General features: G+C 39.0%; 1 protein-coding gene across 1 annotated transcript in view; it reads left to right on the forward strand.

Moving 5' to 3' along the window:
* The first annotated feature begins 9260 nt into the window (after window positions 1–9260).
* LACTB2 (lactamase beta 2) overlaps window positions 9261–25871 on the forward strand; it is a 28362-nt gene continuing 11751 nt past the window's right edge. Inside the window, exons 1-3 of the mRNA XM_045560927.1 lie at window positions 9261–9545; window positions 17397–17560; window positions 21808–21934. Of these exons, the coding sequence (XP_045416883.1) occupies window positions 9424–9545; window positions 17397–17560; window positions 21808–21934 (413 nt within the window). The 5' untranslated portion in view covers window positions 9261–9423. The remainder of the gene's footprint in view (window positions 9546–17396; window positions 17561–21807; window positions 21935–25871) is intronic.

The following is a 25871-nucleotide window of genomic DNA, read 5'->3' on the forward strand; positions in this document are numbered from 1 at the left end:
TAAAGCACTGAATTTTAATTTCCACTCCTTACATCTATTTAGAAGAAAGAAGAATATTATGAAATTGGAACACTAAAACCAAAGTGACTAATTTTAACTTTCTTTTCTGAATCTCTAATCCAGATTCAATGTTACAAGGCTTTATTCAATCTTCTGTTTCACCATGATCTTCGTTACAGCTGACAAGACCTAAAATGAAACATAAATTTAAGTTTCTAAAAATCTTAAGTATATTAAAAACCCTGGGCCACGATTTTATCAAAGCTCTACTTTTTCTAGAAATAATATATTACCACTAAGTATAGTTCTTAAAATAGCTTTGGGAATCTAAAGTCTCAGAAACATACTTATTAGTTGACAACGTCCTCTCAGATTATCTTTTAAAAATGTAACCTATTCACAAAGATATTTATCACAGGACCATTTATGGTGGCAAAAAATTGGAAATAACCTAAGTGTATCAATATAAGGAAATGGTAAAGTAAATAAAAGTAGATTCATAAAATGTAATATTACAAAACTACTAAAATATATGTTTTAGCTGTGAAACATTCTTAATATGTTTTTAATCCTGTAATTCCACTTAAGATTCCATCCTAGAGAAATATTCACAAATGTGCACAGATACTCTTTGCAGAGCCTTTTTTATAAGAGCAAAATATTTAAGACTACCTCAGTGGTCCCCCACCTGTTCGCCACAGGGACAGGTTTCATGGAAGACAATTTTTCCACAGATGGGGGCGGGGTGGGGGTGAAGCTTTATTGGCTCATGGATCAAGGTGTCATTTCATCTTTGAAGTCTTATTATGTAAGAAATATGTTTTAGGGCCGGGCGCGGTGGCTCACGCCTGTCATCCTAGCACTCTGGGAGCCCAAGGCGGGTGGATCATTTGAGCTCAGGAGTTCGAGACCAGCCCAAGCAAAAGCGAGACCCCATCTCTACTAAAAGTAGAAAAATTAGCTGGGTATCATGGCACATGCCTGTAGTCCCAGCTACTCCAGGGACTGAGACAGGAGGATCACTTGAGCCCAGGAATTTGAGGTTGCAGTGAACTATGATGACGCCACTGCACTCTAGCCGGGGTGACAGAGCAAGACTGTCTCAAAAATAAAGAAAGAAATAAAAAACCTACCTACCTCTGGTACCAGTGAAGACTCTGAACAATTTTGAAATGACAACATCAGATTTAAAATATTACATAAACTTAGTTGATACACCAGTGGCAGGGTTTGAGAAGACTGCCTCCAATTTTGAAAGAAGTTCTACTGTGGGTAAAATGCTATCAAACAGCATTGCATGCTACAGAGAAATACTTTAATTAATTAATGTGGTAAACTTCATTTTAAGAAATTGCCACAACAGCCAACCCAACCTTCACCAACCCCCAACCTGATCAGTCAGCAGCTATCCAAATCAAGGAAAAACCCTCTACCCACAAAAAAATTACAACTCACCAAAGGCTTAGAAAATCATCACTTTTTTGCAATAAAGTATTTTTAATTAAGGTATGTACATTGCTTTTTTAGACATAATGCTGTTGCACACTTAATAGACTACAGTATAAACATACCATTTATATACACTAGGAAACCAAAAAATTCTTGTGACTGGCTTTATTGTGGTATTTGCTTGATTACAGTGGTCTGGAACAAAACCCAGGTTTTCTCTGAGGTATGCCTGTATAGCATTTATCAGTTTGAATTATATATGGAGAGGGAAAGGGGATTGGAAGTAGGAAGCAAATACAACTTCAGTTATTTACTCTCTATACTACATTGCTTGAGTTTTTTACAACAGATACATACTCATGTTGTTATGTATATAATTTCTTAAAATGAAAACAACAGTAAATAATAATCATAAAGAATTTTGATGACTGGAGAAAATGTTTATTTTATTAATAAAAGCTAACATGTACTTATCACTATGTGCCAAGCACTGAGCAAAATGTTGTATATAAAATGTCCCAATTTAATTCTTACATCAAACTTAGGATGTAGGCAGTACTATTATGATCACTGTTTCGCAAACATGAACTGAATGCAATCTTCACACAAGATTTGTCTGACCAAACAGCATTTTGTTTGTTTGTTTTCCTAATTAATTACCAACATAAAGCAGTGGCAGGGTTTGAGAAGACTGACTCCAACTTTGAAAGAAGTGCTACAAAAAAATCCAGATTTTTGACTGATATCAAAAATCTGAACCCAGGTACAGTGGCTCATACCTGTAATCCCAGTACTTTGGGAGGCCAAGGAGGGAGGAATGCTTGAAGCCAGGAGTTCGAGACCACACTCGGCAACATAGTGAGACCCTAACTCTATAAAAAGTAAGAAAAACTTCCAGACAAGATGGCATGCACCTGTATTCCCAGCTACTCAAGAGGCAGAAGCAAGAGGATCACTTGAGCCTAGGAGTTTGAGACTGCAGTGAGCTATGATCATGCCACTGTACTCCAGCCAGGGCAAAGGAAGATCCTCTCTAATTAATTAATTAATAACTGAAAGATCTACACTAGACTAACATTCCTTCATGACCAGTGCACTTTTATGTTATAGAGATGGTTTCTTTCTTTAAAAGAAACCTCTGCTAGCTTCAAATTTTCCTTCTGCAGCTTCCTTATCTCTTTCAGCCTTCATAGATTTGAAGAGAGTTGGGCCTTGTTCTGGATTAGGCTTTCGTTTAAGGGATTATTTATTACTTTAAAAACTCAGAGGGAAAAGGGTTCCTAAAAACACACACAAACTAATACTGTGTTCTTATCATTTTACCACTTATAAGTATGTTTTTTAAAAGTCTTCAGAATAAAGGTATTTCATTCTTCTCACAGAATTAAAAAAAAACATTCATAATCACTACTTTTCCTGTCAAGAATGCTGTAGCCATCAGGATGGAAAAAATCATTTTAAAATCTGACTTTTTCCAATCTAGCAGGCCATGGATATCCCTGCAGATATTCTTGTCTTAAAATGAAAGACATCAAGCCCAACATACACATGGAGTTTAGAAGGATAAAGTTAATCCTCCTAACAGAACAGAACAGAAAGGTTCTGTTCGATTGAATTAATTAAATATTTACTTAGAACATACCACGTGCCATTTTAGGCTCCTTTGGGATATACCAAGTAATTAAAGAGACAAAAATCCCTGCCCCTGTGGAATTTACATCCTAACAGATAAAGATGGTCAATGGACATCCCAATTAGACTGATTTTATCTTTACAAATGATTTGAATGTATTATCACATGTACCCCAAAAATATGTACATTATCTATCATTTTAAAAATAAAATCATACAACTTCTAAAGTGAGGCAAAGCAAAAAAATGAGAAAAAGAAATTTTAAAAAATAAATAAAATAAAAAATATAGTCAATTAACAATAAAATAATAAATAAGTATATATTTTATTACAAGGTGGTAAGTGCTATGGAAAAAACACAGAGCATGGCAAGCAAGATCAGGAGTTGGAGTAGAGGTGGGAGCATTAGGGGCCATAATATTAATTAGATTGGTCAAGGCAACATTCACTGAGGTGTTGATATTTGAATACTGGAATTATCCATGTGGATTCAAATGGAAAAGCTTTCCAGGTAGAAGGAACAGTTACTTCAAAAGTCTAATGGATGAGATTTCATACATTAGGAAGAAACATTGTTTCCTCCAGAAACAAAAGTTCCATAAAATACTGGCAGAGATTCCTTACCATGGTTATATTGGATATGTTTAATATATATAATATGCCTTCCATTTCCATTACAAATATAATTTCTTAAGCTTTACTATCTAGGAAAAATAAGTATATAGTAGAAAAATAGACAGTAGTAATAGTAGCTACCATTGCTGGGTATTTACTATAAGTGAAGTGTTTTGCATACATTATTTCATTTAATCCTCACAAATCCTTGTGAGAAGGAGATTACTGGCCCCATTTTGCAGACCATAAAACTGAGGCTTAGAGATGGTAGCTGTTTAGGTAAGTCATTGCGAATGAGTAAAGTCCATTCCCCTTCAATATTTGGGTCCTAATCACAACAATATACTACACGGTCTACGAAAAGAGAACAGAAAATACTAATAGTTGTTGGACTATTATGCTTGCATATAGCATCCTACAGATTTTAGACATACCAAAAACTATAGCACATTACTCTTTTCTGTAAAGGAATAAAAAAGAAAGACAGAACAGGTGTGGTGGCTCACACCTGTAATCCTAGCATTCTGGGAGGCCAAGGAGGGAGAATCACTTGAGACCAGGAGTTCCAGACCAACCTGAGCAAGAGCAAGACCCCATCTCTACTAAAAATAGAAAAAATTACATGAGCATGGTGGCACATGCCTGTACTACCAGCTACTCGGGAAACTGAGGCAGGAGGATTGCTTGAGCCCAGAAGTTTGAGGATAACGCCACTGCATTCTGGCCAGGACGACAGAGCAAGACTCTGTCTCAAAAAACAAAAAAAAAGGGAAGGAGAAATACAGACAGAATTGCAAATGATGTGATACTAGACCTTTCTAAGCAGAAGTCTTTAACTTATTTTCCACTGATTCTTCTCAGCAAAACTTTATAATCTGAGAACGTGTTCAAAAGAGTGAAACTTGACTATAAGGCAATAATTGAGCTAAAATTTCACTTAAACTGTTTTGGATGTAGATAATTTCCTTAAAACTAAAGACTTTAATAACTCAGCACTCCATGTGCACATTTCTTAATCTCTCTACCCATAAAGAGTGCTTCCTTTACCAAGGATGAATAAGAAAAGCACTAGCAGTTTTTTGTTGCTGTTGTTTTTAGAGACAAGGTCTTGCTATGTTGGCCAGGCTTGTCTCAAACTCCTGGGCTCAAGAAATCCTCCCGCCTCAGCCTCCAGAGTATCTGGGACTACAGGTGCATGCCACCACATTCAGCTAACACTAGAAGTTTTGAGTCAAGTTTTACAAGACATGAAAAATAATTTCTAAGAAACAGGAATTGCACTGTTGACAGAACATTAGACTCAATAGATTAATCTGATATAGCAATGTCCATATTCCTAATTTAGTCAGGAAGAACACAATGCCAACACAGCAAGCTAATAAACATAGCCGCTCTCATAAAGAGAGCCCAGAGCTCTTTCAATAACCACATAGTGAGATAACTTGTATTAAAGACAGTTCATCTCTAGCTCTACAGTTGATCAAAATTCCAAAACCATCTTAGGAAAAATAATGCCACCTACAAAATTTGGCTTCATAGGAGACTTCATATACTTACTGACTTAATAGGACAGTTTCAATCTAATTTCATTCAGAGGTCAACCTAGCTACATGGCTAGCTGGCTGCCAGCAAAAATACATAACCTTTGCCAACTGTACATCTCTCTGCAATAAAGTAGATTTTGTTTTTTTTTTTTTTGAGACAGAGTCTCGCTCTGTTGCCCAGGCTAGAGTGCCGTGGTGTCAGCCTAGCTCACAGCAACCTCAAACTCCTGAGCTTAAGCAATCCTTCTGCCTCAGCCTCCCGGGTAGCTGGGACTACAGGTATGTACCACCATGCCCGGCTAATTTTTTCTATGTTTTTTTACCTGTCCAGATCATTTCTTTCTATTTTTAGTAGAGACGGGGTCTCGCTCTTGCTCAGGCTGGTTTGGAACTCCTGACCTCGAGCAATCCTCCCACCTCGAGCTCCCAGAGTGCTAGGATTACAGGCGTGAGCCACCACGCCCAGCCTAAAGTAAATATTTAAAAGAAAAAAAAAGCTGAGAAACTTTCGCTTGTAGATCAAATTTAACACACATAAAATACAGACTTACCAGTCAAAAATAAAAAGCTTTCTTTAATTCAAAGTATCTTCTGGAAAATCTTGATCTTATAAATCTTTTATTTCTTCTTCACTGAAAACAAGTATAATTAAAGGGTGTGTAAACTTCTAAGACTGAATACTAAACTGAAACTGAAATCACCTGTTAGTCACATGTGGCATTTTCCAACCTAGTGATAAAAGTCTGTATCACTGTGAATACAGTACACCCTTTATAACTACCTCATTGAAGGGAAGAAATGACATGGTTCCCATATAGGGTGACGAAGTTCTAAAGTTTCACTGTATTTGTCAATCAAGTCTTAGGAAAATACAATTTTCCTAACAGCATATACAAGTGGATAACAAGTCATGTTTGAAAAGGAGAGAGATTCTTCAATTTGAAATACCCTGAAAAAGTATAATTAACTTAACCCTACCTACTTTTTGACCTGTATACTTTCTCAAACCCTATGCCCCAAGAACATGATTATTGGTCTCTATTCCTAAAATAAACACTACTTTTCTTCCATTTCCAAGCCTTTGCTCAAGGTTATTTACTGTCTAGAATAACTGCCATCTCTCTGATAAGTTCTAACAATCTGTTAAGAATCAGCTCAAGGCTGGGTGCGGTGGCTTTCACCAGTAATCATAGCACTTTGGGAGTCTGGGGCAGGAAGATCGCTTGAGACCAGGAGTTTAAAGCCAGCCTAAGCAAAGAGAGACTCTGTCTCTGCAAAAAAATAGAAAAATTAGCCAGGTGCGGTGGCATGCACCTGTAGTCCCAACTACTCAGGAGGCTGAGGCAGGAGGATCATTTGAGGTTGCAGTGAGCTATGATGATGCCACTGTATTCTAGCCCAGGTGACAGAGCAAGACCTTGTCTCAAGGGAAGAAAAAAATCAGCTCAAAACTCACCAACTTTAAACTTTCCCAGATTTTCTCAATAAGTATGATTCTCCCCATTCCTCCTTGCAATCCTACCACTTTATTACCTACACTTCTAAGATTTCCCCACATATAATTTTTTTTTAATTTTTTTAGAGACAGGGTCTTGCTCTGTTGCCCAGGCTGGAGTGCAGTGGCGTGATCATAGCTCACTATAATCTCGAACTCCTGGGCTCAAGCAATCCTCCTACCTCAGCCTCCCCAGTAGCAGGGACTACAGGCAGATGCCACCATACCCAGCTAATTTTTCTTATTTTTATAGAGATAGGCTCTCACTATGTTGTCCAGTCTAGTCTCAAACTCCTGGCCTCAATCAAGCAAGCCTCTCCCCTCAGCGTCCCAAAGTGCTGGGATTACAAGCATGAGCCACCGCACCCAGCCTACTTATGCTTTAAAATAAGGTCATGTAATGTCTCATTCATGGTTATGACCCTCTAGAAAACAAAGACTATTTTATTCATTTTCAATACCTTCTCAATATGTCTACAATAATACTTTGCATGTTTTAGGCAAATAATAAATGATTGCAAGTGTAACTGAACAGAATGTAAAAATCTTTGGTCTTATTTCTTGTAGAGGAACTTAAACTTCAAGTCACATTGCTAAACATATCCACAAAGACTTAATTTTGTATCTGTAGCCTAGATTTCTCCTCTGAGATTAACCCATATAGCTGTCTATAGATTTATCTGTATATACCACAATCACCTCAATTTCAACTTGTCCAAACTATATTCACTATCTACCCTCTGTGGTCTTCTGCTAGAGTCTCCTTGTATAACTCTACATAAGTCACTTAACTTTTATATCATTTGTTGGGCTCATTTCTTCAACTTCCAAATGAGGAGCTTGGAAATTTATTAAAATCAAGATGGAAAGCACAAGTGAAATTTTAATTTAAAAAAAAAAAGCTAAAGAATAAGAGAAAGGAGCTGCCCAGAGTCTCAGGAAGGGCAGTATGGTCCAGAAATCACTAAATCACTACTCTACTCTCTTCTCCAGGGTTCACTGACTTTCCAATAGAGTTCTTAAAAAGGGAGAATGGAGGCAGCTTCCTGCCTGAATAGCTATTAATTAATGGCTACCATAAATACATCTTGGTAGGTTGAAATGCCTGAAATATATATATATGTATATATATATATTTTTTTTTGAGACAGGGTCTCATTTTGTCACCCAGGCTAGAGTGCAATGGCATCATCCTAGCTCACCGGAACCTCAAATTCCTGGGCTCAAGCAATCCTCCTGGCTCACCCTCCCAAGTAGCTGGGAATACAGGTGTGCCACTAGGCCCAGCTAATTTTTCTATTTTTTGTAGAGACAGGGTCTCACTATGTTGCTCAGGCTGGTCTGGAACTCCTGGCCTCAAGGGATTCTTCTGCCTCTGCCTCCCAAAGTGCTAGGACTCCGGAATGTAGATTTTGATGGTTACTCCAACTCCAAGGATTTCTGAAGAGTATATTGCTTAACTTCCCATGGCAAACGGAATAATTTATATGATTATTTCAGCAACGGTTTTTAAACACTTGTGAAACAAGGCAAAGACATTTCTCACACATAATGAATGTCATTCAACTAATCCAGAAAATTATGCTGCTGATTTGTAAAATAAACGTAAGTTAATAATTTTTTCTTCAGAAATATCTACAACAAAAAGAATGTTAAAAATGCCTATCCTAAATTTTGGAATCAAGCGTCCAATGTGTCAATTCCTTAATTACTTTTTTAAAAAGAGTGGACTGGTATGGTGGCTATGTTCTACATCCCTTTTGGGGTAATGATTACATACAATTGTTACCCATAACTCCATGGAATTGATTACAGGATCTCTACATTTTCTTTCAGGTAAATTGTAATTCAACTTTTTAGTGGGAAGCAGCAGTTAATATTTGCCTGATTAGAAAAGAACTCATTACAGAAAAATTAAGTCCCTTTGATGTTGGGCATAAAACTCCTCCACCAAACCAACCCAGTTTCCTGGGCAGCACAGGGAGAGAAGCAAGCTCAGGAGTCTCCCCAGGGGCAAGTGCTGGTGCAAGGCGGGTAGGAACAAGGCTGCAGAGGTGGGTTCGCAAAGCTCTGGCACCTGGGCAAGTTTCCCAATCTCCATTTTTCATTTGTAAAATGGTGACAAAAAATAGTGTTTACCTCTTAATGTTGTTTTGAGGATTAAATGAGACGTTTGCAGAAAGCACTCAGCACAGAAGTAAGCGCTAAGCAAAAATTAATTGCCACTATTTCTTATGAAAGATAAACGGGCCACCTCTCACAAACACACTCCGCCATAACCTAAACACCTGGCGCGCCATCGTTCCCAGTGTTTAGCACTCGATAACTAACGTCAAACCTGCCTGCTCCGGGCTCCATCCCAAAACTTGCAGGTTAAAAAGTGTCTAGTCCACTCGCATGCACTCGCCCGCCTGGACACAAACCCCTGCGAAGCACCAAGCTCTGCGACAGGCCCACACGCCCGCCTCGCCTCAGGCCACCTCACGCCACGCGCCGGCCTTCCCTCCGCAGCCGCCCGCGCGGCGCCACGTGACCTCTGGCCCCGCCCCCGACCCGGAGGCCAAGCCTCTCCTTCCAGGCTCGCGCGGCGTCACGTGAGCGCTGCTCCCGACCCGCGGCCTGCTTGGTTGGCCCACGCTGTGCTGGGCCGCCGGGTACGTCACGCGCGGCGGGCGGCTGAGGCGGAGATGGCTGCCGTGCTGCAGCGCATCGAGCGGCTGTCCAGTCGAGTGGTGCGTGTGTTGGGCTGTAACCCGGGTCCTATGACCCTGCAGGGCACCAACACCTACCTAGTGGGGACCGGCCCCAGGTAAACGTCCCTCCCTCGCCCCCCCGCCCCAGTATCATCAACCCCCCGCGGGACCCGCCGAGCTGGGGCTGTGACAACCGTTCGCCCCTGGCCAAGAGGCCTGTGCGCCCGCAGCGGGGAGCGCGGCGTCCAGCCCCGGCTTGGGCAGCCCGACTCGGGACGCGCGCGGCGGTCCGGATCCCGGAGCTGCGCCAGATTACGAGCGCCCAGGGTGGTAACCTCTCTAACTTAGGGAGATATGATGAAAACAAACCCTAACTTCCTGTTTTGAAACCTGATTTTAGTTTACGTGATGTTTGAATGCCAGGGTGAGCGTGTTTAATCTAAGAAATTAGGATTTCCTGAAGTTGAGTCCAAGGAGGCGTTTACTTTGCTCACCTGACTTTCACTGATGTTTTTGCCCAGAGTGTAACTTCCCTTCACAAAAGCGGCTAATTGTGCTGAGGCCATTTCCTAAACTCAGCAGCAGAGGGCAGCAGTTTCTTGGCTTCCACATTGCTTGAGTTTGTGAAACCCGAAAGAACCCCCCTAGCCGGTGGGAAAGAGGAGCTGAAAGTAACTAATTTCGGTTTTAGTTACAGATTGGGTGTGACCTCTTTGAGTTATTTTGCAGACAACATATTTGTATTTCTGAGAAGATATTTTCCCCCTTGTTGAGCTGCGTTCTCTTTTAATGGAATTATTGATAAATGGGAGGCTTGGCTTGCTGCATAGTATGTCTTAGTAGGCATTGAGCAACTTTTGTGGTCTTTACTAAATAACCTAGATAATACAAGGTTAAAATGTGATATAGTTCCTCTTAAGCATAGAATTTAATTGTGCAGTCAAGACATTACAAATATTTTTGAAAATGTAATTGAAGGACGGGCACAGTGGCTCAAGCCTGTAATCCCAGCACTTTGGGAGGCTGAAGCTGGAAATTGCTTGAGGCTAGGAGTTTGAGACCAGCCTGAGCAAGAGCTAGACCTCTTCTCTACAAAAAATAGAAAAAATTAGCTGGGTATGGTGGTGTGTGCCTGTAGTCTCACCTACTCAGGAGGCTGTGGCTTTAATTGCTTGAGCCCAGCAGTTTCAGATTGCAGTGACAACACTGCACTCTAGCCCAGGTGACACAGTGAGAACCTGCCTCAAAAAAAAAAAAAATAATAATTGATTATTAAAAAGAATTTAATAAATATATCTCATTGAGTTTTCATTGGAAATATCTACTGTGTTTGCCTTTTTCCAGTAAATAAGAATTTTAGAAGCAGTAGAGTGAGAGGGCAGGCAAAAGGTTGAGTGCAGAGTGAACACAGTAGGATCAGGTAAGTACAAGAGCTTTGGGCTGCCTCCAGAATCTAGGAGGATAGAGTATTAAACAGAAGAAATACCAGCTCTTTAGAGTACAGTGTGTCTTGGCTGGTACTCCCTCAGCAGGAAATCCGCAGACATTCTCTCTTCAGTGTGTCATCTTATGGTTCCAAAGTCACTATTGCAGGTGGAAAATGGCATTTGGTTGAAATTACCCTAGAAAGTCTCTTAGAACAACACCATATTGGAGATCCATGTACTGTCACAATAAGTTCGGCACAACCTGCTTTTCTTCCAGCGTTGAAACAGATGGCTGGTTCTGTTTGAAACCAGATGACGTTGGCTTGCATTTAGGGGCCATGTTGTATGAAAAATACATACTGTATCTTTAAACACTAGAATCACACTCAGCATAGCGAAGTGCTTGTGCTAAAAGTGACTTAAAGGACCTGAAACTGACTGGGAAAAGCAGATTCATGATCTGTCATCTTAAACTACTTAACACTATTTCATAAACTCATGGAGTAGAATAGCCGGTGGAATCACACTATTTAAATTATTTCTCCATATAGTTGAGCTAGAATAAATTAGTGCAAGTGATACTGCTCTATAAAGTAAAAGGTATAAAGTAAATGGTGGCTAGAAATAATTATTAATTGGGTCCAAAGCAGATGTTCTGAGATTGGTATCTACCTGTTCCACTTCACAAAACAGTTCTAAAATCACTGGTTGCCTTTATATCACTAAACCCAATGGCATTTTTCTATTCCCATCTTCCTTGAGCTTTATTATCTTTAGACACCATTGACTGTTCCCACCTTTATTTGCCAACACCACATTCTCCAGATTTCCTCTTACCTCTCCGGATGCTCTTTCTCATTCTTTTTTTTTTTTTTTTTGAGACGGAGTCTCACTTTGTTGCCTGGGCTAGAGTGAGTGCCGTGGCCTCAGCCTAGCTCACAGCAACCTCAAACTCCTGGGCTTAAGCGATCCTACTGCCTCAGCCTCCTGAGTAGCTGGGACTACAGGCATGCGCCACCATGCCCGGCTAATTTTTTTTTTCTGTATATATATTTTAGTTGGCCAGATAATTTCTTTCTGTTTTTAGTAGAGACGGGGTCTCGCTCAGGCTGGTCTCGAACTCCTGACCTCCAGCAATCCACCCGCCTCAGCCTCCCAGAGTGCTGGGATTACAGGCGTGAGCCACCACGCCTGGCCATCTTTCTCATTCTTTATAGAGTCATCTTCTTTACAAGATCTTTAATTATTTGAGTTCTTCAAGATGCAATCCTAACCTCTGTTCTGTTCTCATAATGTATTCTCAACCCAGATAATCTTGCATACTTTCTTGGCTTTACCTATTATTATTAACTCCCAAATATATAGCTCCAGATTAGGCAAAATCCATAGTTTATCTTCAGACTCAGGTAGCTGACTTTTAAATCTTTACTTGGATGACTCTTAAGAGCCACTTGAAATTTGTTTCTCAAACTGAACACATAGGCTTTCACAGGAAACTAAATGAGATCCTCCTCCAGTCGTCGGTATCTTGGTAAACAGAACCATCCCCACATTTGATCAAGGGAAATGCCTAAGTGCCCTCCTTGACATTTCTTTGGTTCTTACCACACATCCAAGCTGTTATGAAGATCTCTTCATGTCCCTTGCTATCACCCAGTCCAAACCAGTGCACCTCTTGCGAAGGCTTCTGTAATAGCCTCCTAACTGGCTTCTCTGCATCTCCTTTTGTTTCTCTTCTATTTAGGTGTCCCCCCAAGTAGCCAGAGTAGTTGTTTTTTTTGTTGTTGTTGTTTTGTTTTTTCCTCTCTCTTTCTCTTACCAAGTTGTGATTTGACAGAAATTTGGGAGTTTTTACATATACTGGCCTCCATCTGCTTCATCAGGCTCCTCTCGAACCTCTCCCATTCTGGCCCTGCTGGCCTTATAGTCCCTCACATGAGTTGTATCATTTCTGCCTCAGAGCTTTCATGCTTTCCTCTCTGTCTTCCACTCATTCCTCCCTTTTTCACCCAGCTAACCTCACTCATCCTTTAGTGCTCAGTTGAAGTATCCTTTCCTCAATGGAAGTCTTTCTTGTCCTCTCCAACTAGGTTAGGTCAATGTAATACACTACCTTAGCACTCCATATTTTTCATGGCCCATATCTCAACAATAATAAACTTTTTTTTTGTTGTTCAAGCAGCTTAATGTCTTTCCACACCTTCATGCCTCACTAGAATGTAAATTCAATGAAGGTGTATTGATTGTCACATCCCCAGCACCTGGCACAGAGCCTTGTACACAACATGGGTAGTACAGTAAATATTTGCTGAATGAATGAGGGCTCCCTACATCTTAATTTTCACTGTTAAGATTCTAGAACTGCTGGATGATAAAGTTTTAGCTGATCTTCCTTCCTCATGTGATCAGCCCATAGATGCCAAATGAATTTCACTAAAGCACTATTAGACCTAACCATGATGCTTTGTACATAGGTATTCAATAAGTATTTGAATCAACAAATGATAGCCAAATTGTCCAGAGTATTTCCATGTTCCTCCTCTGCTTGAGAACCTCCAAAAGCTGCAATTTTAACCTCTCCTCTCAAAACTGTGTGTAGTTTGAAGGCAGATAGTGTATCTTATACGAAAAAGCAGTCTAGTGGAATAGAGTTAAAACTCTGGACTTGGGTTACCTATATTAGAATCCTGGCTCCATTTATAGACAAGACAGTTACTTCTCAAAGCTTCAGATTCCTTACTTCTACAGTAAGAGTTAGGTGTATAGTACCTACCTCATAGGGATGATATGAGGATTCAGTGAAATTTAAATGAAAAAGCATATACCAAAAGTACTTAAGTTCTAGCATGTGGAAAACATACAATGTTAGCTATTATTTTTATCACTTCTGCTTTCCTGATAACATCTAGACAACACTTGGTTCAGAGTATGTGCTCAGAAAATTCTATCTAATGATTTTGTAAGAGTAACAGCAAATAGAGACCAGTTAATAGCTATCTTAATATTGATATAAAATACCTACACAGAGGAATTTGATTCTACCAGCTTTCCCATCAGTTGAGGAATTTTTTTTCTCCATGTAGCAGATTGTTGTGTGCCTACTATATGCCAGGCACTGTCCTCTAGTGCAATTCAGTCGTAGACCTGTACAGGTTCATTCACACTCTTCTCTTGAGCCCTTTATTAGCATAACTGCATTTGGAAAATGACCTCCCAAGATAGGGATATTATCTGTGGCCATGAAGAGCAAATTCAGCCAGCCCACATAGGAATAATACTATCTAATAATCTGCAATAGCTATTTACAGACATTACAGATAGAATAACTATTTGTTAAGGAGGAAACTGAGAACTTTTTTTTTTCTAATTTATAGCTGAACTTTTATTTATGCTACATGAAGAATGATTCTAGGTGCTCACATAAGCAGTCCTCTTCCACCAGAGAGGCAGTGTTTTGAATGGGAAAGTCACTGGACCTTATAGCTGAATATCTAGTCCCAGCACTGCTTCTTTCTGGTTATATGACCTGGAACAAATCACTTAGCGTTTCTGAAAACTAGTTTCTTTTTCTGTAAAGCAAAATAATAATACCTCCTTAGAGTTGATCTGAGGATCAAAAGAGGTAATATTAACATATATGAAAGCTCCAGATGGTTTAAATTGGTATGGCAATGTAAGATGTTATCAGAGTGATTATTTTTTCCCCTTAATGCTTGATACAAACTCATTTTTTAGGTTTTATAGCATCTAGACACCCTCTTTTGTTCTGAACAGACAGTGTTTAATTCAGGACTTGTGAGAGTCGTTTTTCCTTACTTTGATATTCCTTTCTTTGCTATTCCTAGTTTTATTAGCCCAAGACAGGACCACTAGGAGACTAAAAAGAAGTCCCAGGAACCGTGTTCTCTAGCGGCAGAGGCCTGTCTGTGGTCACTCACACTTTTACCTGCAAACAGGCAGCACAGGCATTCTGAAAAATCTGTTATCTTTGCTACTAGATTTTGTCAAGTCTGTACACTAACCCTGTTAATTTTGTCATGACTTTTGATAAGCATGATATGATCTGGTCTGTAATTAAAAATACAGAGATTTCAATTCAGTTTTAGACGATGAGATACTGCAAAACAGAGTTTCTTGGAAGGAGGGGAAGGGAAGGATTCAAAAATAGTAATCAAAAGATACCTTAATGGTTTGAAAAAATTTGAGAGGTCTTGATCTGAAGCATGGAAGGATTCTTCTCAAGGTCCACAGAAGACCCCCAAAACAGTTTGAGTGACACTAATTAAGGAGCAGAAGAATTTGTGGTAAATAACCCCAAATTCATGGAGGCAGCTAAAATCTAGGATAGTGGGCTAGAGAATATTATTGGAAGTATCATTCTATTATAGTTTTGCATATTTTTAATTTAGTGTGACTAAATATGCACAGTGCCCAGCATGGCACAATATATTATAGATATGGAAATCTGTAAATTCCTTGAACCAAACAGACAAGGTACTTGCCCTCATAAGGCTCAAATTTGTAGGGTGGTGGAAGTTGTGAAGATAAGCAATAGATAAAATAAACATGTAAGTACATAATGTGTTACATAGTAATAATTGCTATGGAGGAAAAGCAAGGGAAGATGTCTAGGAATACCATCAAAATTCACTGTGAGCCAAATCAAATTCATCTCAAATTTGCTCCCTCCAGTGTTTACTGTCTTGCATAATGGCACACCAATCATCCTACCTAGAAACCTCAGAATCATTATCTATTTCCCTTCTCTTCCACAGCCACTTGTTTAAAAAAAAAAAAAAAAAATTCCTGTTGATTGCACCTTCTAAATGTTCTTTAAGCCATCTCTTCCTTACATTTCCACTGCCAACAGGGCCTTACAGTGCCCCCTTGGACCAGTGTAACCATCTGGTCTTCTGTCTCTGGAACACAGTTCAAAGCTGTGCTTCTGAAATTTATCCACTGCCCTATGAGCTTAGAGTGTAGACAGAGGCCAATAGGCCATAAGACCACTGCTTTCCTCCCCTTTGAGAGGCCACTTTGTTTTTATTGGCTGTGGGGCTCAGGGAATAGGGTTAGGGAAGCAAGCCATCCAATATAAAATAGCCATCCAGTTATTTCCTGTCATATATACCCAATTTTAGTGCTCTGTAAAATGCTTTCTATTATCTGTTACTTTTATTGTTCATTTTCATTCCTGCACAGCTCACCCTTACCAGCCTCCACTAGAATGTTAGGAGTTTTGTCTTACTGCAAGAAATAAAGGCATGACACATAGTAGGTAATCTATAAACAGTTATTAATGAATGAATAAATGACTCAGACATTTCATCAAGACTAATCTCTCTCCAGCCTCAATTAGTGAGGTGTTACTGTGAAACATGAATTAGGCCAGAAGTTTGTGAATTGGTTCTTGAGGAAAATGTCACCCTGATATCTTTAGTTCAGGAAAACTTCATAGAGAAAGGCCACCCCATAAAAAAGTGAGGAAGGGCAAACAAAAAGTGTAAGGAAGGTTCAGAGCCACAAGCAAAAAAATGTTACTAATAGTGTTGTCTAAGTAAAGAAAGAAAACAGCTCAGGCATTTCCCCCATGCTTCCCTACAGTCTTCATTTTCGTGTGTTTAAGGGTGCCAAGGCAAACTTCAGTGATAAGTTATGTATCTAGTGCTGAAGGCTGGGTTTCTTTAGGGATTCCATGAATCAAATCTTTCATATCTGTGAGACATTTGAGATATATTGAGATAAGAGATCTCAAAGGCAGAGAATATAAGAGCACATACTTTGGCAACAAAATACCTGGGTTTCAAAGCTGGTTCTGCCATTTCTTTGCTGAGTAACCTTGCGTAAGTTACTTAATTTCTAAATATAATCATGAAATATCTACCTTAAACAGTTGTTAGGAGGAATACAATTAAAATATGTAAGTTCCTTGGAACAGTGCCATGTTTATTTTAATTGCTATGTAAGTGTTCAAGATTACTGCTATTATTCCTTGTTGAGACTTAACTATAATATTTTTCAAACAGCTTTTTTTTTTTTTTTTTGTGAGACAGAGTCTCACTCTATTGCCTGGACTAGAGTGCCGTAGTGTCAGCCTAGCTCACAGCAACCTCAGACTCCTGGGCTCAAGCAATCCTTCTGCCTCAGTCTCCCGAGTAGCTGAGAATACAGGCATGCGCCACCATACCCAGCTAATTTTTTCTATATATTTTTAGTTGTCCAGCTAATTTATTTCTATTTTTAGTAGAGACGGGGTCTTGCTCTTGCTCAGGCTGGTCTTGACCTCCCGAGCTCAAACGATCCTCCCGCCTCGGCCTCCCAGAGTGCTAGGATTACAGGCGTGAGCCACAGCGCCCGGCCTCAAACAACTTTCTTATGGTGAGATTACTGTAGTTAAGTTGAAGTGACATTTGGCTGGTTTACAAGCATGTTGAAAGCAAAACAATTTATGCAGTTTCTTTAATATAAATTATCTGTGTGAGAAATATGCTAATATTAACTCTGTTCCAATTTTGTGATTATCTTCCATTTAATTTTCAGGAAAATCCTCATTGACACTGGAGAACCAGCAATTCCAGAATATATCATCTGTTTAAAGCAGGCTCTAACTCAATTTAACACAGCAATCCAGGAAATCATAGTGACTCATTGGCACCGCGATCATACTGGCGGCATAGAAGATATTTGTAAAAGCATTAATAATGGTAAACAGAAAGCATTCACTGAGCTCACTAAGGAAAGCTATGTTTGGAGAATAATTTGTTTCAGTTACAGAGCTAAGTAATGTATAAACCTAATATAAACTGAATATATTTAAATGGTACTTTTAGAAATGACTTGAATACTGTCCCCAGTTTTAACAAAGGAAAGGAAAAGTCCTGTTTTCTGTTTCAAATCTTCTCCCTCTCTTTCCCTTTTCTCAGTGATGAAGGTCAGTTTTAATTTAGTCTATGTGACAATTACTGCTTCAGACTTATTAATAATAACTAACAACTGTTGAGCATTTACTCTGTGCCAGGCACTGTGCTAAACACTTTATGTGGATACTGTGAAGCAGGTGCTGTGACTGTCCACATTCTAAACAGATGCTCTCAGGCCTTTCATAACTTGAAAGTAATTACTAAGATATACTGAAATTGAGGTGAAATGTCATTTTATTGATAAGTCTTTGTCCCTGAAACTTATTCAGTATTGAATTTTTACCATCTCTCACCTTATTCTCTCACTCCACCATCATATACCTAGATTCATTCATTTAACAAATATTCAAGTTACTTTTATATGTCAGGCACTGTTCTATCTACCTTTCATTCCAGCAGGAAAGATAAATGGTAAATAAATAATAGATTAGATGATGATGGATGGTACGAAGGGAAATAAAACTACAAGAAGAGAAAGAGGAGAGAGTAAAGTGGAAGAGAGCAGGGGCCATTATTTCTAGGTTGGACAGGGAGAAGGAGTAAGCTCCTGAGATGAGGGCATGCCAGGTAGAGGGCATTGGAGGAGCAAAGATGCTGGTATGAGAGTGTGCTTGGCATGTTTAAAGCATAGCAAGGAGGTCAAGGATGTTCATTCACACAAAGACTTGCATGTGCATTCAAATATTATTTTTAAAAAATAGGTTTTTTTAGGCCTTGAGGCTACAATTGGGACACCAAGATAGTCTCAGCTACCACACTTAATATATTATCAGACTACAAGTTATATAAAACTGTCTAACCTAACTTTCTTTCCCTTTTACCTCTCTTCTTCCAATCCAAGGGAACTGAGTGCCATGGGGACTCATATAATCTCTCACTCTGACTTTCCTTGTCTTGTCTATCTACCTATCAAATTTTGTGAATTAAAAAACTATTCTGAGGTTTCTTAATTAGCTTTATTACATTAGTCAACTCTTTTAGCATGAGGGTCAATTTGAAAAATTAAAATGTTTATGGCCTGTTTTTTTCCTTCATAAATCAACTTTATTGAGCTTTAATATACATACATAACGTGCCCTTTTTAAGTGTACAGCTTGGTAAGTTTTAACAAATGTAAATACCTATGTGAACCTCCAGCAAACACTCATCTACTTTCTTTCACTATACATTAGTTTTGCCTGTTCTAGAATGTCACATAATGAAAGCATACAGAATCATTCCCTAACAACCTGTATTTTTATAGGCCACACCAAAAATACAAATGCCATTTATAAGATCTTTATGGGAAGATACAGTAACTTCAAAGCAAACTGCTTACAAAATTTTAAAATAAAATCAGGGTATAATTTGGGAACTCCTAGTGTCTTGCAGGGAACCAGAATTTTACTAGATGCGAGAACTATGTATTCCCAGTTGAGTTTTTTGCTTTGTTTTTAAGTAAATCTTGTAAAACAGCAGTCTCCAACCTTTTTGGCACCAGGGACCGGTTTCATGGAAGACAACTTTTCCATGGACCAGTGGCGTGGGGGGTGGTTTAGGGATGATTCAAGCACATTACATTTACTGTGTACTTCATTATTATTACACTGTAATATATAATGAAATAATTATACAACTCACCATAATGCAGAATCTAATGCTGCCACTGATCTGACAGGAAGGAGGCAGAGCTCAGGCAGTGATGCAAGCGATGGGGAGTGCCTGTAAATACAGATGAAGCTTCACTCGCTTGCCCTGCCACTCACCTCTTGCTGTGCAGCCCCATTCCTAAAAGGCCACTGACCCTTACCAGTCCACAGCCTGGGGGTGGCGGACCACAGTTGTAAAATATGTTCTGGTATCTGATAATTAAAAATTATTTTGCAGCTGAGGTTGGGTCTTTGCCACATAATGTCACAGTTGAGTCCTCGGAGTCAAATGTTTGCCTCTGTGCTATTCAATTAGAATGTGTTTTTATTAGAAATTATTACACATAAACAATATCACATGTTTGTTTTAGCTTAAATAATTAGCATTACCAATGATATTTTAATCCATTATACAAACTTTAACAAATGACTGAGAGTTTATTCCTGTTAAAATAATTATAAGATAGAGACAGAAAGTATGTAAGTGATTGCCAGAGGCTGAGAAGAAACAAATGGAGACTATCACTAGGTACAGAGTTTCTTTTAGGGGCTTCAAAAATTAGATAGTGGTGATAGTTGTACAGTTCTTTAAATGTACTAAAAAACTCCTGAGTTGTACACATTTAAAGGGTGGATTTTATAGTATGAATTCTGTCTCAATGAATTACTAAAAATAATTATTATTATGTGATTGCTTTTAGCATTCTCCATCCTGTCTGTTAATGACTATTGTGACTAAGATATGTGTTTTCATTTATATTTGCACATAATTTTGAAAACTGATGCAAATTTATAGTATGATATTATATTTTATAATTTTGAGATAATTGTGAATTTTTTGAAAGATTATCTACCAAAGGTCTCATAATTAGAAATGTAATACCTCCACTCCTTTACTGAAAGATAAAATTATACAGATTAAAAACAAAAACAAACAAAACTTACTATTTCAACCTTGTTATATATTGTCATTTCCCAAAAAAGCATATGATTGCTTTGCTTTGGTCTCTAAGATGCAAGATAATGGAGTTTGGGGTTGTTTGTTTTATTTCTATTTCAATGTTTCTGTCTCCTTTATCCCCCATGCTAGCCAGATTTCTGTGCCTTGTCAATTTTTCTTTTAAATGTCTTTTTCTCCCTCCATATATTTTCAGTGCTGCCACCCTGACTCTAATATTCCTTACCCTCCAGCTGGTATATTGCAGTCATCCCCTCCTGGTCTGATCTCCCCACTTTAGTCTCCCTACTCATAGCCACTCTGTTGATCAACCTGTTAACACTATTTCAGTGTCTTACTAAGCATGCAGTGGTCACATATGGTAAAGTTTAAGTTCCTCTATTCAGCAAAAGGCAATTTAAGGCCCTCCCTGATCTGAGCTTATCTTACCTAACCAACTTTATCTCCACTCTTCCCAGCCAGTATTTTGCATTGGACAAGTTGGTGGCATTATGTTGTTGCACATGTGCTTGCTCATTCTCACTTTAAAGCCTTTACTAATGCTGTTCCCCTTACTTACAAGTCCTTCTCTGTATCTTTACCCATCCTGCTGAACCTGTAAGTCACACATCAAGTTCTATCATATTTATGAATCCTTTCCTGTTTCTCCTTTCTCTGAACTCCTGCTGCTTTTATTAGCTGAATTGTCCATTTAGTAGTCACTAAAAGATACTGAGTATATGGTTCTTTGTTTCCTGATTGTAAGTTTTGTTTCCCCGACAATGGCAGCTTTTAAGTACTCTGAGGTTATGGAGCTTGTATTTACTATTCATAGTATATTGATTAGATAATTGGCACTCCACTGTGGATTGGTTAGTTAATAGATTTTTTTGTGTGTCATGAGTGGTCGTATGGGTTAAGGTTATTTTAAAGGCTTAATATCTTAGCCCTGGAGTTGGGGCTCCCTTTGAGCACTCGCAGCAAGGACCTTAACGCTGTCATCCTTTTGTACTAACTACCGCCATGACTTCTTTACTATACATTAGGCACCTCAATAAAGTTCCCAGGTTCTGTATTACTGCCTCTTCAACACCAGTTAGGATGTCAAAACCAGCTGAAATTATGAAGTACTACTTCCATATTTTTGTATAAACCAGGAGTTACTAGAAAAACACAAAAGACTTTTATGTAGACCTAGCAGGGCCTGAGAGAATAAAGAGTTCTTTTGTTCAGAAATACAAAATAGTTACATCCCAGAGATAAGCTGCTATAATTCAACCCATTTTTCTATTGTTTTTTTTCCATATCTTTTTGACATTAGGAGAACTTTGTGCTATCTTGTTTCTTAATGTTAGTATTTTACATGGTCATTTCACAATCGTTAGCTCTATGAAAATTGATCTCTTAAAAGGCTAAATGATCATTTAAAGTGTGACTTACTATTATTTCACATGTTTTGTGACCAGACACTACCTATTGTATTAAAAAACTCCCACGGAATCCTCATAGAGAAGAAATTATAGGAAATGGAGAGCAACAATATGTTTATCTGAAAGATGGAGATGTAATTAAGACTGAGGGAGCCACTCTAAGGTAAGTAAATGTCCCTTAGCCAGGGAAGGCAAGGGGTCTATGTATGTGTTGTGAAAAGGAGGGAAAAGCAGATTTGTACTGTGAAGAATACCTCAAAAGGATACAAAAGAAATCTGGTATAACATTGAGGAGAGAAAATGGGTTGCTTGACAAAGAGGAAAAAGACTTCGGCCGGGCGTGGTGGCTCATGCCTGTAATCCTAGTACTCTGGGAGGCTGAGGCAGGAGGATCGCTCGAGGTCAGGAGTTGAAGACCAGCCTGAGCAAGAGCGAGACCCCATCTCTACTAAAAACAGAAAGAAATTAGCTGGACAACCAAAAATATATAGAAAAATAAATTAGCCAGGCATGGTAGCACATGCCTGTAGTCCCAGCTACTCTGGAGGCTGAAGCAGAAGGATTGCTTGAGCCCAGGAGTTTGAGGTTTCTGTGAGCTAGGCTGATGCCATGGCACTCTAGCCCAGGCAACAAAGCAAGACTCTGTCTCCAAAAAAAAGCTACACATTCTACATATGCTTTTAAAATTGTTTGATCATTATGATTAACATTTTTTTAATAAATAAAATCTACATTTAAAAAGTTAGCATTTCCTCCTTCGGTGATTTAGGGATCTACCTATCAATTCAGGGCTTTCCCATGTTCTTACTTCCAAAAGACCCAAACCTAAAGTAAGTACATTTTAGGAAAGACCCATAATCCCCTGTGTCCTCTTTGAGGAATTCAAAATGTATCTCAGGCCAGGCACAGTGGCTCATACCTGTAATCCTAGCACTCTGGGAGGCCAAGGTGGGAGGATCACTTGAGCTCAGGAGTTCGAGACCAGCCTGAGCAAGAATGAGACCCCCATCTCTACCAAAAATAGAAAAAAATCAGGCAGGTGTGGTGGTATGGTCCCTAACACTTCGGCAGCAAACTTGTACTGGTCCGTGGCCTGTTAAGGACCAGGTCTCAGAGCTCTGCCGTACCCCTTACCTACCTCTGTCCCTTGTCTTCCATGAAACTTGGGGGGCACAGGGAGAGGGGATGGGTATGTGGCACACAGCAGGAGGTGAGCAGCTGGTGAGCTAGTGTGAAGCTTCATCTGTATTTACAGCAGCTCCGCATCACTGGCATCACGGCCTGAGCTCCACCCCCACCTCCACCCCACCAGCCCTCCAGCTGTGGAAAAATTGTCTTCCATGAAACCAGTCCCTGGTACTAAAAAGGTTGGGGACCACTGTTCCAAGCTACTCGGAGGCTGAGGTGGGAAAATAACTTGAGCCCAGGAGTTTGGAGTTGCAGTGAGCTATTATGATGATACCACTACACTCCAGCCTGGGCCACACCCTATCTCAAAAAAAAAAAAAATTGTCAGTGCTGTTCCCTTCTTCTTCATGTCCTCTTCCACTACTTCCTGCTTAATCTTCCTGTCTCCTGCTCTCCCCATTCCAGTCTTCCCTTCTTATGCTGTGTCACTTGAAATCTTTCATGGCTCACTGCATACAAGATAATGTTAATTCTCCTTACCATGCCACCTTCTGGCCCCAAACCACCTTTCTAGTCCATAACTCCTGTTGCAAAAATACTTAGCCATATGCAAATTTCTCCTGGGCACATTATGTGTGTTCGTGACTTTGTATCTTCTCCTTTGCCAGGCATTGCTCCTTTCCCCCTACTTGTCTCCCTGATAAATTCTTATCTGTTTATTCTGCAAACCCAGTTCACATGTTAGTTACTTCAAGAACCCTTTCTGAGCGGAATTAACTGCTTCTTCCAGCTTTCATAATAAATTTTGTTATAGCACTTCCTAAATTGTGGCTTTTTGTGTGAGTAGGTGTCTCCTTAGAAGGTAATTAGCTCCTTAAGTTCACAATATTAGTTAAGGCCAATTGCCATAGCAAACCAACTCAGAAATGTATAATGGCTCAAACATGAAATAAGTTTGTTTCTCAGTCACATAAAGTCCAGAAAAGATTTATGATTAGCTGGTTGGCCCTCCTGCAAGTAATGATTCAGGCTCTTTTTGTCTTGTGATTCCACCCTCCTCAACGCTTACCTTTCAGGGTTGCCATGCTCACCTCAACCAATCCCGCAAGTAGAAAAGAGCATGGAAGGGATACTGCATGAGAGGTTTTCATGAACTAAGCCTTGTATTGCATTTTCTGTAAATTCCATCATATACCACTTGCATTAGACAAGTTGGTGGCATTATGTTGTTGCACATGTGCTTGCTCATTCTCACTTTAAAGCCTTTACTAATGCTGTTCCCCTTACTTACAAGTCCTTCTCTGTATCTTTACCCATCCTGCTGAACCTGCAAGTTACACATCAGGTTCTATCATATTTATGAATCCTTTCCTGTTTCTCCTTTCTCTGAACTCCTGCTGTTTTTATTAGCTGAATTGTCCATTTAGTAGTCACTAAAAGATACTGAGTATATGGTTCTTTGTCTCCTGATTGTAAGTTTTATTTCCCTAACTGTAGAGAGGCTGAGAAATATCATTTAACTGCATACCCAGGAAAAAGAGGAAATGGGTTTGATAGTTAGCTAGTCGTTCTCTGACACAGATACCAGGTTCATCTTCATATCCTCAGTCCCTGGAATATAGAAGGCACTGAATATTTATCCTGTATGTACTAAATACCTATGAAGAGGCAAGTAGATGAACCGATGAGTGAGAATGAGAAAATGAAGTAGTGAGTGTCCATGTCCTCTTTCAAACTAGTGCCCCCTTTTGTCACTATGCCAATGATTTACAGAATGTCATTTAGAAAACAGCTGGTTTCTGGACAGTTTCCTTAAAATGCTCATGTTGAAAATACAATAGCATCTCATGTAATTTGCTCATGACACCAAAGGAAAACAAACATTACATTACTATTTCAAAAAGTATTCTTGACAATACTGAATTACCTCCATAGCACACCAGCCCTGGGCCAAGTTAACGAAAGGAGTAGAGATGGTAAGTGGTTCATTGAGACTTCTGTCTCAGAGGTTTGGGACTCACAGTACTGGTTTATCACAGTTGTCATAGAATCATGGATATTAGATCTATACCTAAAAGTGTACATAAGAGTACAACATGATGAATTTTTACAAACTGAACAAGCACTCATATCAGCAGCACTCAGATGAAGAAACGAAACAGTAAAGGTGCCCCAAACCTCCACTTCCATCCTTGCTTCCTATCACTGCCTCCCCTTCAGTTGAGTACTGTCTTGGATTCATGGAGTAAATTGATGCTAAAGATCTCAATATTATCTGAAAAATTCTATTTAGTTTTTGTTTTACCACATTCTGATTAAGATAAGTTAAATGTGGAAATCTGTGTTAAGAATTGGAGGGACTAACACAATCAAAAAAGCAGACACACTTTTTAAAATGACTATTAGTAAATAATCTTCTCAAAATATAAATTCTAGTTATGATAAAGCCTGAATAAAACATTTAATTTTCTGATGACCATGGTTTCCAATTTCCATTTTTATGAAGTTAGTGAGAGACCCAATTGTTTTAAACATTAACATGAAGACTTGGTGTTGAGCAAACATTCCATAAGCAGAAGGTTAAAATCTGCTTAATCCTCAAGTATTCATTGTCCAGTTGATCTTGCCTACTTGCCAACTTTTGGAAAAAAGCAAAATACAGTAGGGGCAGAGATAATACCCACCAAGAACCCTTGTAGTGAAGAGTAGAAAAATAGAAAGATTTTTCTGTAAGAATTTGATTCTGGATGTAACTTTTCAGAACTGTCTAATGAAGTTTAATTTCTTGAAGAAAAGTCAGTCTGACAATTTTTATTCACTGTCCTGAATTTTCTAAGACAGCCATTCTTACAAAGTCTACTCTATCACAGAAGTGGCAGCACTAGATAAATTTTCTACCTGATAAATGGGAAGGCCACAGCTGCAGTTCCTCTGATCTTTAGCAGAGCACATCTGATGTCATTTCCTTTTCT

The sequence above is a fragment of the Lemur catta genome, chromosome 9, assembly GCF_020740605.2.
Source record: "Lemur catta isolate mLemCat1 chromosome 9, mLemCat1.pri, whole genome shotgun sequence".
Classification (NCBI taxonomy): Eukaryota; Metazoa; Chordata; class Mammalia; order Primates; family Lemuridae; genus Lemur; species Lemur catta.